Source organism: Lotus japonicus, chromosome 5 (genome assembly GCF_012489685.1).
Source record: "Lotus japonicus ecotype B-129 chromosome 5, LjGifu_v1.2".
Lineage (NCBI taxonomy): Eukaryota > Viridiplantae > Streptophyta > Magnoliopsida > Fabales > Fabaceae > Lotus > Lotus japonicus.
Genome location: NC_080045.1, coordinates 7,537,071 through 7,553,131, shown reverse-complemented (window position 1 = coordinate 7,553,131; position 16,061 = coordinate 7,537,071). Strand labels below are relative to the sequence as shown.

The 16,061-nt window shown below is 34.4% G+C and overlaps 2 protein-coding genes across 2 annotated transcripts; one reads left to right on the top strand and one right to left on the bottom strand.

The window, feature by feature from the left end:
- Positions 1-4,944: 4,944 nt before the first annotated feature.
- LOC130718262 (protein IQ-DOMAIN 6-like) lies at positions 4,945-7,861 on the top strand. The gene is made up of 5 exons (XM_057568796.1): positions 4,945-5,191; positions 5,314-5,556; positions 6,345-6,572; positions 6,823-6,936; positions 7,012-7,861. Exons 1-5 carry the CDS (start codon positions 5,126-5,128, stop codon positions 7,699-7,701), a joined length of 1,341 nt encoding a protein of 446 aa, XP_057424779.1. The 5' UTR covers positions 4,945-5,125; the 3' UTR covers positions 7,702-7,861.
- A 397-nt stretch (positions 7,862-8,258) lies between these two features.
- Positions 8,259-15,833, bottom strand: LOC130718261 (cytochrome P450 711A1-like). Its single transcript, XM_057568795.1, has 5 exons — positions 15,544-15,833; positions 11,977-12,129; positions 9,655-10,573; positions 8,940-9,035; positions 8,259-8,793 (listed from the first exon to the last, which is right to left on the bottom strand). Exons 1-5 carry the CDS (start codon positions 15,768-15,770, stop codon positions 8,464-8,466), a joined length of 1,725 nt encoding a protein of 574 aa, XP_057424778.1. The 5' UTR covers positions 15,771-15,833; the 3' UTR covers positions 8,259-8,463.
- Between the last annotated feature and the right edge of the window lie 228 nt (positions 15,834-16,061).

Below are 16,061 nucleotides of genomic sequence, written 5' to 3'. Positions count from 1 at the left end.
TTTTTTTAGGCATGGTACCCGCATTAAATTATTCAATAAATTTTTATATCATTTTCAAGTAGATATTATATCTTTTAGATTTTATTTTACTTGTTAATTAACTTTATCTCATGAAATTCATAGAAAGAAAAGTTGATGAACTATCTAAATGTTGTTAGCTAATTTAGATTTTTAGTTGTTAATTTTTCTTTTGTATAAAAAATTTTAAATTTTATTTGTTTTTTTTTTCCAATGTATTAAAAAATGTAAAATTTATTTACACATGAATCTAATTGATTTCCACCACATCTGTAATTATATATTTTTTAAATTAAAATTAAAAAGTGTAAACATTGTTTTGTACATCGGAAAGATAAATTACACCCTTCACGGATTGATCCCTAGACCTCTTTATCCAATCCATATATTCCCTAACTCTTACAACTTGAGCTAGCATTCAGTGACAAAAAAAATTGTAAACATTAAACCTAGGTGGCATAATATGATTGAAAATGGGTATATATTTACACCATACAATAATGCAATTCATACAAAATTATTGTTCTGACATGAATATAATAATTCTTTTCAAATACTTCATTTTTATCATTATTTTAATAAATTAAATTTTAAAACTTTTAATTGATGACACTGTATGCATTCACGTGAGAAATAAATATTCCCATTCCCCATGCAATGGTGAGATTGAGAATGTTATAAAATTGAGCTGAATTTGAAAGGTGGGGGGGGACTCGGGAATCATCAATCATGTTTTTTTTTTCTATAAGCAATCATCCATCATATATTAAGGTCCCGTTTGGAAACACAGCATAATTAAGTGTTTATGATCATAAACATTTATAACACATAAGTTCTTATTTATAAACTATCTTAAAATATGTATTGAAATAAATTAAAAATAAGCTATATATACGCATAAGCTTTTTTTCATAAGCTATTCTGAATAGCTTACGAAAATAAGCTCAAAACAACTTATGGTAGGTCATAAGATGTTTGCATAAGCTCTCTCAAACATTGTCATAAGAGCTTATGGTATCAGATAAGCACAAATAAGCTCTTCCAAACGGAGTCTAACACTAATAGTCTAGTACACTGCCGCGCACATGGACCAGTTGAATAGATCGGACTGCAAAGCAATTGTGTTTTCAATTCAAATAAACCATTGTTTAGTTGTCAAATTACATTTTTGGTCCCTTCCTTATCATGATTTAACAGTTTTGGCTTCTCTATAATTTATTAGTCTACTACGTCCCCTCACATTTACTAAAAGTTTTTAATTTTATTTTTCATCAACTTTTATCCAATATTTAACGATTTTTATTAAAAAAATTAATAGAAAATACAAAAAAAATTCAGGTTTAATGAATGATAAAAGGGTAAAAACGTAAATGAACAACCCCTAAGGTCCCTTCTTCTTCTCTCCTGCTTCTGAAAACTATTGGTGGCTAACAACAAAGCCTCATCCACTCTCCTTCATCAGCTCGTAATGACAGCGGCGCTGCAAACCCAAAGATAGTGGTGGTTGCTCGACTTCAGGGAAGAGGCAGGGGTGGTGTTGGCTTCAGGGAAGAGGCAGTGAGGGGAAGAGAAGGATCAATGGTGGTTGATTTGGTGGTGGTGAGTGGACACGATTGCGAGCGTGAGGAGAAGATAAGGCTCGGTGGTGGTTGATTTGGAAGAGAGGAAGCTGTGGTGGTGCAATTTGGACAGAGAGGAAGAGGGAGGAGGTGATGACGCCTGAAACCGGAATAGGAGGTGGTGGCAACACGAATCTGGGAAGGGGAATATAGAGATGGATTCGCGGTTAGGGCCTATTTGGATACGAAGTTTCTGGGTTGCGATTTGTGGTGGTGCTACAGCCATCGTCACCCAAATATTTTGCTGCAAGCCTGCAACTGCTTAACACCAACATCGTCTTCCCTAATCTTTTTTTCTCTCACAGACACAAATGATGAAACATTATTTTGGGTTCGATCTAGATTTGTGTGTTTTGAATCAGATTTGGATTTATGTATTTTGGGTTAGAGTTTTGTGAGTTTGTTGTTTTTCTGAGATTTCAGTTTTTTTTTTAAAAGAGTTGAAGATGAAACCGATGATGTTTGGGAGGTGAATGTGTTTTTTTATGGGTAAGATGATGAAGAACATGAATATTTATGAACATGATGAGGATGTTGGATTTCTTTTTTTATTATTAATTTTGTAATAAAAAACCGTTAAAAATAGAATGAAAGTTGATGGAAGATCAAAACTGCAACTGTTAGTAAACGTGAGGGACGTTGTAGGCTCATAAAGTTCTAGTGGGATCAAAACTGTCAAACCGTGATGAGTGAGGGACCAAAAGTGCTATTGAACCTTGTTTAATTTATCTAAATATATATTATTATTTTTATTAAAATTGTCGATTTTATTTAATTTCTATTATACCCTTTATTCATTTTTCAATCTATTAGTGTGTGTATGAAATATTTTAAGAACTTAGTAAGTTATATTTAAGAAAAAGGTTAATCATCAAATTGAAAATTGTCTTTGTAAGGTCGTTCGTGTTTGGTTCATCGTCGTAAAATATTTTGATTCTTGTTCCTACGATTGCACCATGTTTACTCTTGGTCCTCGCCAGAGGGTGGAGCTCCAACGGAGTAGCTAAGTGTCAGGTGACAAGCCAATTTGTCATTATTTATTAAAAATTAATTCCACATAAGTAAATTTAAATAAAAATATAAATTCAAAAAAAAACTTAATCCATAATTTTATAATAAATACAAAAAATACAGAAATAATAATAAAATCATCTTCATCCAAATCATTTCCAACCAAATCCAAATCCTCCGAACTCATTTCCTCTTTTACTTTTCAACAAGTATTAATCCCGCGTCATGCACAGATTGAATAAGAGTACTTTGTCGGCATATATCAGACATTTTTCATATTTTTTCTCTCATTTTTCTTTTTTAAATACGTATATCATCTATTTAAGTTTTTTTCCTAATCCTAGATACATTCTAATTCATTTTTATTCTAATTTATTATATGCTTTGAATCAATAAACTAAAACCATTTTAATCTTACAGATGCATATACGAAAACATAAAATACAAAAAAATTGAGTTAATTTCGAAATCAATACTTTAAAACTATTTGATATTAATTTTTTATGACATATTTGATATCATTTTGAAAGTAAGATATTTTTCTTACTATTCTGTAATATAAAACATAACCGTAATCATTAATGGTAGAAATTACACAATTGACTTTTACTAATTATTCTAATGTCATTAAAAACCATTAAATGTCAAATTAATACCTTAGTTATTTTCGACTAAAGTCACAATTGACTTTTATTAATTATTCTAATGTTATTAATAACTATTAAATGCAATATGAATACATTAATTATTTTCAGAAATATGAAATTATATAATATTTAAATTACTAAAAAAACCATAAAATATAAATATGACATCATCTACCTACTAATTATACTATGAGAGAGTAAATTTATGAAGAAAAGCATAGAATGAGGGGGCGACACTTGTCGGAGTTGCTACTTTTTAATTTCGGAAATAATATAGTATAAGATTAACCAGTTGATGCTTCTTATTCATCATAAGTTCTTGGGGTTCTTTTTGTCCGTGGGCTTTAGCCGATTTTGCTAGGCCTTAGCGGGTGTGCTAGGCTTTTTTGACCGTCTGGCTGTTGTTTTTGGTGTGCTTGCCGAGTTTTTTTGTGGGTTTTTTTAGTTTGCTTTGCCTTTTTGGATCCCTTGTGAGGAGGGTGCATATCGTGTATATCTCATCATATTTATAACATTTCATTTTTACTTTCGAAAAAAGTTAATGAAACATTCAACAAAGTAATTGTTTTTGGTGCATATTCAACAAAGTAATTAAAGTGGAGAAAAAAATGAATGTGATATTAAATAAGATAATTAATAAGGAGAGATAAACTAATGGTAGGAGTATTTGTAATTTTTACAATTTAATTATTGGAACTAATGAATAGGAATAGAGTATTAATTATTGTAATAAAATTTTAATTCATGTGAATTTATTAAAGTGACTATGAAAAAAATCAGATGAAGTAACCGGTAAATTAATAATTAATGTCATTTTAAATGTTTTAGACTTTTAAGAGTGAAATAATGAAATAAAAATAAAATACTTTTTATTTATTTTAGTTTAAGATATATATTATTATTTCATGGAGACAATTCTATTTGAGATGTTAATATTACTATTCTAGACTCAAATCTAAAATCTATCCGTTAGACTCAAATCTAAAATCTTAGTTAAGAAGTATTAAACATGCACCACTTAAATTAATCATATAAGTTTGGTTTTTTTTTACAGCAAGCAAACAGAATAATTCATTACATAGCAAGAGACATAATGTTTTGATTTATTGAAAGCTTAGTAATTTTTTTATGTTTATTGTTTTAGTGGTGTAATTGTTGGATTCACTTAATTTAAAAAAAATATTCATGAGATGAGATGCTTTTGGGATGGGTAATTAACTTAGTGAGCTACCAGAAATGAACGGTGAATGGTTCGGGTCTAAATTTTGGTGAGTGAACTAATTTACTAACAATTAACAACTAACATTTACCTATTAAAAAAAAAAGATGAGATGCTTTCTGTAAATTTATTTTCCCTCCTCTCTTTTTTTTTTAAAAAAAGGTCTTGTTATTTTAATATTTTGATTGCTTTATTTATTTTTCTAAAGTTTGTTCTTGTGTCCATTCCAAAACCTTTTCCAGTCAATCAGCTTTCCATGCTTTCTTTTTACTTTTTTGTCCCCAACGGAAGTGAGACCCACACTGCCACACAACACAGGTCGCAGCAATTTCCAAATTCCATCTAGCGGGACCCACACATGTTGTGCCCGTTGCACGTTTTGAATTTCAAATCTCCCAACTAAAAACGCCCACCACCCCACGACACCACCCCCTCAAATCACAACAACAAAACCCCCCACTCTTCATTCATTCACAGTTAGTTATCATCACTATCATTATTCATTCTCATTCTATCACCCTCTCACTCAACTCATAAACTTCAGTTTTTCTTTCCCTCTTGAAACTTTAGTTTAGTTTGTTTATTATCATCCAAATTCCAAACAACAAGAAATGGGTGCATCTGGCAAATGGGTCAAAGCATTAATCGGTTTCAAGAAGCCAGACAACAACGTTGAAGTAACTAAACTACTTACTTCTACTTATATTTCACACTTCACATTTCACATGCAACAATTTTTTTATTTACCTTTTAATGTTGTTATGGTAACTAACTAACATAGAACAACTTATGTTGTTAGGGTGGTGGGAAGAGCAACAAAAAGTGGAAGCTGTGGAAGAGTTTTTCAGGTTCAGGGGACAAAATTGGAGGAGGTTTCAGGTCTGACTCTGAAGAAGGCTCTCAATATTCCCCGCGAGTGCCGCCGTCTGATGCTTTCACCGCGGCTGTGGCCACCGTGGTTCGAGCTCCCCCGAAGGATTTCAAACTCCTCCGGCTCGAATGGGCCGCCACCAGAATTCAAACCGCTTTCCGTGCCTTTTTGGTAATAATCCAACCCCTTTTTTCCTTTGATTTTAAATTTTTGTTGTGCATGTTTGGAAACTCGATTAAAAATTATGGTGAAATTAAAATCTTGGCGGACAGAAGCAATGACCGAAGCAAAAAGATCGAGGGAAATTACTTCTGTCCACTAAGATTTTGACTTCACATTGGTTTTCGAGCTAGTTTGTACACATGCACTGAATTGGATGCATGGTGGGTGGTTTGATTTATCTCGAAAAAATTGATGGGATGGGAGAATTGTGCTTAATAAGCTAAGCAAAAAGTACAAAACTTGTGTTCAACATGATCCAAATTGATTTGTGTGAACAAGGAATGGTGAATTGATTGAATTGAACTCATGTGTTATTAAGGTAATTGTTTGATCAATCTTAGGAATTGTGTTGAAGTAGCTGAATCATGTTCAGATCTGATTGGAATTTGGAAAATCAAACATTAATAAATGTTCTGAAGAACTGAGTATTGTTTAGAAAGAGTAATTGTAATTGTTAATTGATTTAGTTTAGGATTGATTCTGAAGTAAATCAATTATTGGAAGAGTTTGGATCAACTTCTTTTCATTAGAATTAATTCTTACACTCAGAATTTACCCACATAAAGCTTCTGAGTTCTGACCCTAATTGATTTTGCATGCAACATCAATTGTTAAAGGATTTTCCAAGCTTATGTGGGTAAGAATTGATTGAGGAAAAAGAAGTAGTTTGAGTGTCAAGCATTTCAATTTTATTTTTTCTGTTGCTGAATTGGTTTTCTTTCTGATTGAATTTGCAGGCAAGAAGGGCACTGAGGGCATTGAAGGGTGTGGTGAGGCTTCAAGCTCTTGTCCGGGGTAGACTGGTGAGGAAGCAGGCTGCAGTGACGTTGCGATGCATGCAGGCCCTGGTTCGCGTTCAAGCGCGTGTGAGAGCCCGCAGGGTGAGAATGTCCGTTGAGGGGCAAGCAGTGCAGAACATGCTCAACCAGCGCCGCACCCAGGCTGAACTCTTGAAACAAGCTGAGGTATCACAATTTCTAGTTTGTATTTGGTTCCTGTTTTCATTTCCACTCTTTCTTTCATGTAAAATTTTGAAAATTGAAACCATAATGTGTCGATTTTAATTTTGACAACCAGAAGCTACTCCTCAGAATTGATTTTGAATTTTGACTCAATTGTAGAAAGATTTGAAACATGTGCAGTGAGCAAATTTTAGAATTTGGATTTTGGTAGCACAATATTTTCTAAGACAAATATTTTTGGAACATCATGCAGGAAGGGTGGTGTGATAGCAAAGGAACATTGGAAGATGTCAAAACAAAACTACAGATGAGGCAAGAGGCAGCTCTCAAGAGAGAGAGAGCAATTGCATACTCTCTTGCTCACAAGGTAAATAAGAAACAGATTGAGAGTTTCTTATTCCCGCTTAAGAAACATGTTTTAAATTATTGTTGTCTTTGGCAGCAATGGAGATCAAACCCCATCACCAATTCAAGAGCAACTGAGATAGAAAAGACTAATTCAGGCTGGAGTTGGTTGGAGCGTTGGATGGCGGCGAAGCCCTGGGAGAGTAGATTAATGGAACAACAACAACAAACACATGTAGCTGAGAATCAAGATCGCATCTTTAGGCAACACGGGTCAAGGTTGTCGTCACATGCTGAAGCCGCCTCAGATAAGACCCCTCCACTTCCAAAGAAATCAAATTCTAAAAAAACACCAGAACCATGCTCTGTCAAAGTCAGGAAGAACAATGTCACCACCAGGATTTCTGCTAGACCTTCTCAAATTGGGTCCTCAAGTCCAAGTTCTGAGTTTCAGTATGATGAGAGCTCTGCTTCATCTTCAATATGCACCGCATCTGCAACACCCAAATCAGGGAATGGTGCTGATGATAGTGTTAACAACAACACCAGACCTAGTTACATGAATCTAACTCAGTCAACCAAGGCAAAGCAAAAATCATGCAATTATCAACATCATCACCAATACAGCAGAGCTCAGAGGCTGCAGTCCATGGATGAGTTCCAGTTTCTGAAAAAGACCGCGGTATTCTCAAATGGGGATTCCAATAGCACTGCTTGTTCTGACCCTTCACTCCACTTTTCTAGGCCACTTTACTTACCAACCTACATGGATAAGAGGCCAAGATGAGAGGGAATTGATGAAATCCTCCATCTTTGTATTTATTTCTAAGAAATTCATCACCTCAACATCTTGTTGTTACTTTCCTTGGATTGTTAATTAAACTACAGCTATAGCAGTAGCTTTTATGCTTTCCCTTAGTAATGTATAATTGTTCATTTTCTGGGTAGCTGACAGGTTATTGAGATGATTTAATTTAAGCAAGAGGGTGCAGGGCCTGAACTATATAATTGGAGAATGCAAGGTGTGTTTGGTTTAGAGTTCAGTTGAGCGGAAAATGCGGTTGTGCTTGGTTTAGAGTTCAGAACGGAAAAGAGAGTCTTGAGTTCCTTTCACATTGGAACTCGTGATATGGCTTTCAGAGAAGAATAAGGGTCTGTTTGCATTTTCATTGCTTTCAACAGAATGCCAATGTAACTCCTTGTTGCTTTCTCGTTTTCAATCTAAGACAGTAGGATCCGACATTCCAATGCAAATTTCAAGTACTTCTATAAACCAAATATACACTAAAAGTAATTTTTCTCGTCACTGTCACCTTAATACATAACAATTTTGGGGAAATCTGCTTTTGTATACACATTCAAAGATCTTTCATTTCTTTTTCTTGTTTAATAAACATAGGTAGAAGTTACTAACTAAAAGATTGTTTTCTTAGATCTATCCCAGCAAATTACATGCCTTGGCTTTGCATATTTTGCCTTTCTTATAATCACAATGTTCAAGAGAATTTCAACTGGTTCACTGCATCAGTAGTACAACAATCTAGGTTCACTATGTTCTTTTTATGACTCTAAGCTTGACACCGTGCTTGAAGTTGAGAACCATACCATATTCCAGTTCTACAGGTTTCTCCATGTTAAGTGGATGACGAAACACATATTTTCGGTACAAATGAATAAGAGTGAGCTTGATCTCTTGCAGAGAAAATTTCTGACCAATACATGCCCGGGGACCTATTCCAAATGGTATGAATGCATAAGGGTGCCTTCGTTTCATTTCTTCACATTTGGGATCAAACCTCTCTGGTTTGAACTTTTCTGGCTCTGCAAAGTTCCTTGTGTCTTTTGCCAGAACTCCAAGTGCTAACCATACCCATGTTCCCTGCTCATACAATAAACAAAACTACATCAGTGACCAAATTACTTGAAAGTACTACTGCATGAAGACTGTACCAAAACAGAAATCCATAGGATCATCATCAAAGCAAAACTTGAAATTTTTCTTGCCAGTGGAAACACAGATGTTACCTTTGGAAGAAGGTAACCCCCTATCTCTACTTCATTTGATGTTTCTCTTGCAACCAGTGGGGAGACAGTGTAAAACCTCATGGCCTCTTTGATCACCTGCATAATTAATAGACCATAAAATATTTGTTTGCTTGGCTCTTGCAGCTTCTAAGTTTGTGTGTGTTTGAATCAATGCTGTCATAATTGATTCTCGATAGAATTGGTTTTGGTAAAATTAATTATGATAACAATGATTCGAAAGTGAAGTGACAAAATAGAGTCATTTTGGAGAATTGATTTCAGTCCCAAAACCAATTCTTCTAGAAGCTAGAGAGAGTAGGTTGTGCATTGAACAAAATCAATTGTTAGATTTTACAATTGGATTTCACAACATTTACCGTACAAAGTTCATTTTTTTCATAAAGGTATCAGAACATAAGTCGCTTAATATTCAAATCACTTTTACTATAATCAATTTTATCCAAAACCAATTGTGACAACATTGATCTACATTTAAGAAAGGAGATTTGTGTAGGTTAATGTTGTGAATCTAGCAAATTGATTATGTCCACATCATAAACTAAGATCTGTAGCTTCATCCCAAAATTGATTTTCAAGGTAGAGTAGATTATGAAAGAAAATATCCAAACTCCGAAAGATTATGAGAGTGGAAAATCAATTTCAAAACTTGCAATCATGTTTTTCAAAACTTAAATTTCAGCAAGTTGGACCTAACCTGATCAAGATAAGAAAAACTGTCATGAAGATCCTGAGCAGTTGGTATCCTATCATGAGGACCAAACTCATCAATCTCATGAATCACCTTTTCCTCAACTTCTGGATGCCCAGCAACCAAATAAACAATTGATGATAATGTAAAAGATGTGGTAGCTGACCCAGCAAGTAAGTGCTCATAAGTAACAGCACTAATGTAATCAGGTGAAAACACATTTTCTGAAACAGTCTTTGATTCCCTTGCATTCAGAATGAGTGACAAGAAATTCTTCGAACTCCGGTTCCGATCCTCCATCCTCTTCTTCACAATCTCATCGAGACGACCACTCAATTTTCGATTAGTTTGCTCAATTTTCCAGTCCATGGTACCTGGAACTCTCTTCAGAATCTGCCTGAATGGCTCTTGAAGTATTGGAGCAATTAAACCAAGAATGATGGAGAAGGAACCAGACAAGTCCATTTTAAGCTGTGTGGTGGAGTAAATGTGTTGATTGATGAAATCTGAAACTTCATCATCATCATCAGTAGCAGCACCTGCTGCATTGTTGTTTACTGGGGTTTTAAATTGTGGTTGCCGCTGCATCCCAGAATTGTTGATAAATACAGATTGATGCGGCCGCAATTGCGTACCGCAATTTGAAACCATGTTGTCAACACTAGTGTTGATTGATTCACAAGATGAGTGAGGCTTTGTTGAGAAGCCAAAGTTCACTCCAAATGCTGCATCTCCAATCACATCAGTTGCTAGCCTAAGAGAAAGATTGGAGAAGATTATTGTGTCTTCTTTTGAGGTGTCAATGTCATCCAGATTTTGTGTTGCAGATTCTATGAATGATTGCATTGTGGGGACTAAGTTGGCTAAGCGTGATGGTTGGTATACTGATAATATGGTGTTTCTCATGGTTGACCATCTTGAGTCCCTGAAAATCAAAATGGCATGATCAACATTAAATCACGTGTAGAAATATTGAATATCAAACACCACTATTTTAGAAAAGGACAAAAAACTTTGGAGAACTATTGGATTATACTGAATCTTCTGTTCTCAATTTAATAACTTGACGATCACAGAAAGAGGAAATGCCATTCAACTTAGTGGATAGGCTACCCCACTCAGAATTCCACAAGAAAAAGGCAATCATGGGCTAGTAAAATTTCCACAAGCAAAGAACCACTTTCGTGCATAGTAATCCACAAGTCCCGTTTGAAAAAAACTTATTTAAACTTATTTAATAATATAAGTGCTTATGTACGAATTTTACAGAATTTAAGTAAATATATAATCTACCTTTAAGATATTTTTTGGATTAGTGGTCAAATTAGTCTCTGATTTTGTAAATGAGTTTGATTTTAGTCCTTCGGCGGAAGAAAAATGATGAGTGGCGGTTTTTTTACAAATACTAACAGTTTTTTACCGTCACTAAACGTCAGAGGACTAAAATCAAACTCTCTTACAAAATCAGGAACTAATTTAACCATTAACCTTATTTTTTTATAAATTTTTATTATTAGCTTATGAATAAACGTTTTTCATAACTATATGTTTAGAGCACATTTTAATAAATTTTTGAAAATAACTTATGACTAAGTGCATTTAAAAAAATAACTTAATTAAGCGCTTATGACATAAAACACTTACAACATAAGCACTTATTTATAAACTAATTTGTGAAGGATTTCTTAAAATAAGCCGAAAGTAAGTTATAAGTAAGCATAAGCTCTTATTCATACTATAATGTGAATGACTTATGAAAACAAGTTCAAAACAATTCATAAATAACCACAAACTATTTACATAAGTTTTCTCAAACGCTTACGTATGAGCTTATACTATAAGATCAATTCAAACTAGCTCTCTCAAACAGGACCTTATCCAATCACTTAATTAAATCATCTACCAAACTCCATATTCATTAGCCAAACATGTTGTTCTATTGTAACTCTATATAGAACTTTGATTATATTGACAACTTTTCAAGTATATGTGATCCTCCTGACACCAATAAGAATTATTACTTCTAATTATGCTACAACATCATTATAATATTTTTCTTTTAAAACTAAAGGTATCATTCATAGTGGTAGTGGCAATCCTCTTCGAGTTAAGTATAATCATGATAAACGATAAAATTTTCCCTATCAAACATTTAACGCAACTGTATTCCTATGGACTCAAAGCTCAAAGCTATGAAACCCTTAACACATCTTTTTGTATTTTTTTCAGGTCATTCAATAATATCTTGTCTCACTTCAAACTCTCATATTCGGTCATATTTAATGATTAATCTTTAACTAATGTTAGTAAATAAAACAATTTGCATACCTGGTGAAGAATAGACCTTTTTTATGAAGTGGAGAGGCAGAAATAGGTGAGGGAATGCTTCTGTTTGGGATGTCTTTGAATTTCTTGATTCCTACCTCTTTACATAGCTCTGCATCTGCTACAATTATTAGTGGTTGTCTTCCCATGTGAAATCTGTTCCATTAATTAATAGGAACAACATACGTCAACAATAGTAACAGTGAAAAGATGGAATAATTAATATACAAAGTAAGGTAATTACTTATATGGGCTGATGAGCATGAAATGAAAGGAATTAAGGTTGTTGTGATTAATTACACATCTATCGGGTGCTGATTTCATAATATAATTTTAAAATACTATTTATCATGCCACCTTGTGGCCTGTGGGACTCATAGACATATCCCTTATGAATAGAGTATTTCGAGTTCCAATCAAGTCTACAGGAACCAGAACTGATACGAAAAAATTACACACATATTAGAAAAATGAAGTGGACGGTTGACTAGTTAAAATTGATGATATGTAGATAATTGAACTTAATTTGATTTAAAAAAATGAATTTCAGAGGTAACATGTTAAGAATTTAGAAGTTAAAAACTCAATTTAATTCTTCTTATAAAATCAGGGTTTAAAACCTATTTAAGTTTGAAAAAGCAAAAAGTTCTCTTGTAACATACAGCAGCATTCTCGCAATTGAAAATGACAAAATCCAAGCTCAAAAACGGTTATCTAGGTATATAAAATATAGGCTTAATCCTTAAATTAGTCATTGTCTTTGTCTCGTCGTCTGATCTAAGTCCCTCACTGGAAAAATTTGTGCAAAAGGTCTTCATCATTGCAAAACGTATGGAGTCTGTCCTCGCCGGAGCTCAGAGATCCGGCAAGTATTGAAATGGCACGCCGAATGAATTAATGAAGCTTACGTGATCTAAGTCCCTCACGAAAAAATTTGTGCAAAAGGTCCTCATCATTGCAAAACGTATGGAGCCAGTTCTCGCCGGAGCTTGAAGATCCGGCGAGTGATGAAATGACACGCTGACTGGATTAATGAAGCTTACGTAGATTTTTAAAATAAATAAAAAATGAAAAATAAATTACACATAAGAAATTTTAATTTAATTAAAAAAATTAAATCAATTAACAAAATTAACCCTAATTTAATTAACAAAAACAAATTCCTCCACCTCCCAATTAACCCCAAATCTAAATCCCATGTTTCTTCAACATCAGAAGTAGAACCAGAAACACAAACCCAGAAAACCCAGAAAAACAAGCCAAAGAGGGACAAACCCAGAAGCTCAGAAGTAGTGGTAGTGGCCAAGAAACACAATTGCAGATCACCTCTCACCCTCTTCTCCTTCTCCTTCTCTCATAATTGTACTTTCCTTTCTTTTTCCTTCTCTTTCTCTAGTGTTCAGTAGCAGCAGAACCACACAGGAAGAACAGGAGATGGCAGCAACGGAGCAGCATAATTAACTAGAAACTAGGAAAGGGAAACAGAAACAGAAACTCAAATCGACCCAGATTGAGGAAAACCCCAAATCGACATGCAAACCACACATAGGAAGAACAAGAGATGGCAGCAATGGAGCAGCAGAATTAGGGTTCATCTTCTCTTTTTCTTCCTGCTTCTGCATATCTTCTCTTCTCTCCCGTTGTTCTTCTGCTTCTGCTTCTCTTCTCCTTTTCTCCGCCGACGGACGAACAAGTGACGACAACAATGGAGCTCCACGAGAAGATATCACCCGTGGCAGCGTCGGTGGTTCTCAGGAAAGAAGAAAGGAGGCGACGACGATGACGCGACCTGGACTTGAAAGAGAGGAGTGGCGGCGCGGTTCCACGAGAGAGAGGAGAGATGACGGCGACGGTGATGCGATTCAAAGGAAGAGGTGATAGTTGCAGCGCCGTTTCAGGTCAGAAAGAGGAATGGTGGGTTCGACAGTGGTTTGGAGAAGTAATGGAGGAGGTGGTTATGGTAATAGTGGTGGCCGCCGGCTATGAGAGAGGGGAAGAGTGGTGGTGGTGACTGGCGGCTATTGGTGTGTTGATGGTGAGCGTTGGTGAATGGAGATGGCTGCTAGGTTTTATGAATTGGGAATTAGGTTAATTTGGGGGAATTGGGATTAGTTTAGGGGGAGTTAATATTGTTAATTAGTTTAGGGTTAAAATTAGGAATAGGTTTTAATTTTGTTAATTATCTGATGTGTAATTATTTTTATTTTTTTTTAATTCCACGTCAACTTCATTAATCTAGTCAGCATGCCATTTCAGCACTCGCCGGAGCTTCGAGCTCCGGCGAGGACTGGCTCCATACGTTTTGCAATAATGAGGATCTTTTGCACAAATATTTCCGGTGAAGGACTTAGATCAGACGCCGAAACAAAAACAAGGACTAATTTGAGGATTAAGCCTAAAATATAAGATATGACAAAATGATTATGAAGAAGAATTTAAATATGAGAAAAAGGATAATGCATCGATGGTGTAAAATTTTTCTACACCGTCAACCAATTAGATTTTAAGGATGTGTCACGTCAATTAATAAAATTAAATAAAATGAGAGATTTTCTCAAATTCTTGAAACCTGATTGGTTGACGGTTACACCGTCGGTGCATAGAATTAAACTCTTTAAATATATGGTACTAGAGAAACGACCCCTTGTCACACTAAAAAAATAAACTATAGCAAAGAAGAACAAATAGGACACATAATAGATTTTTTTTGGTACCATAGGAAAAGGACACATAATAGATTGCATAAACAATAACTTTTTTTTTGAAAAAGAAAAATAAATAATAACTTTTTTGAACATTTATCTAGTTTATTCTTCCGGACAATATGCACGGCAAGTCGGCAACGCTGACCCACCACCACACCCATTGAAGTTCAAAGATATCCACCATCATAACTTGCTGAAGTCATCCTCTCAATTGGAGTTTACGGTTGTGTTACCATTCATACCGGTGCAATCCAACATTAGTATTTAGTACTAACTTTAAAATAAAAAGAGAATGAAACTTTTATAAATTAAAATAAAAATTGGTTCATATTTTACTTATTTATATTCAAACACATGCTACAAACTTGGATGATTACTAAATAAAGTATGTTTAAATATATGTCGGCGTTAGTGTTAAAAGGCCTCAACATTTAATTGAATATAAAAAATGAACATAACTCATTTTATATATTAGGATGAATGTATTTTCATATTACCTAAACTGTATATGAACACTCATAATGTGTGCTTTTTTTAAATGTGAGGTTTATGTAATGAGTTTCTCAATTCAACCCTTTATCATCTCTGTTGCCTTTTATATCTCGAAATTCATACAAATATATACACCATCCGGTCACATATATAAGCAAAAAATATATTTTATGTTCATTTATTTAATGAATGCATCTATTAATGACTAGATACATTCATTAAATGAATGAACCTAAAATGCTTTTTTTACTTATATATGTGACCGGAATGTGTATTAAAGAGCGAAGCAACGGAAAAACAAATAGAGCCTCAAGTGTGCTAAAGACTTTACTACAATACATGCAAGTATATTTCTATGGAAGCATGTACAAACCTGTAGATTGGCCCATATTGTTTGGCGAGAATTGAGAACACATCAGGACCATACTTAGCTAGCAAAGGAAGGTGTCCTACCAGCGGCAGAGTTGGTGGGCCTGGAACTTTCCTTACACCCCAATAGGGCCCATATAGATAGCCAAATAACGCTAGCAGGGTGAATATTGCAGAAACCAAAGGGAAACTTGGAATAGAAGACAACCATTGCAATTCCATAGACACCATTTCCAAAGAGAAAAGGGGAGGTTTTGGTTCTTTAAACTGAAGGAGTGTTGTTGTAGTCTCATTTCGTGGGCTGGGGTTTATAATATGGTAGAGATTGGTGGGGGCTTAAAGTGGGAATGGTGTTTTGTCAATATTTGAATGATGATATAAACCAAACAAGTACATATGCACCCAATGCATTTCCTTTTCTTATTATATTTGTTGGTTGAAATGAATAAATATTGGGAGAGACTACGACTGACTCAACTCTGTATAACATTTTTTCTATTAGTCTCGGCTGACGACTTTAAT

Excerpts from the sequence above, each read along its gene's own strand:
- LOC130718261 (XM_057568795.1), bottom strand. The coding sequence starts at position 15,770 with ATGGTGTCTATGGAATTGCAATGGTTGTCTTCTATTCCAAGTTTCCCT. Across the intron at positions 10,574-11,976 it reads AAAGGTCTATTCTTCACCAG|GGACTCAAGATGGTCAACCA; the intron begins GTATGCAAATTG and ends TTTGATTTTCAG. Across the intron at positions 8,794-8,939 it reads GGGGTTACCTTCTTCCAAAG|GGAACATGGGTATGGTTAGC; the intron begins GTAACATCTGTG and ends TTGTATGAGCAG.
- LOC130718262 (XM_057568796.1), top strand. The coding sequence starts at position 5,126 with ATGGGTGCATCTGGCAAATGGGTCAAAGCATTAATCGGTTTCAAGAAG. Across the intron at positions 5,557-6,344 it reads CCGCTTTCCGTGCCTTTTTG|GCAAGAAGGGCACTGAGGGC; the intron begins GTAATAATCCAA and ends TTGAATTTGCAG. Across the intron at positions 6,937-7,011 it reads CATACTCTCTTGCTCACAAG|CAATGGAGATCAAACCCCAT; the intron begins GTAAATAAGAAA and ends TGTCTTTGGCAG.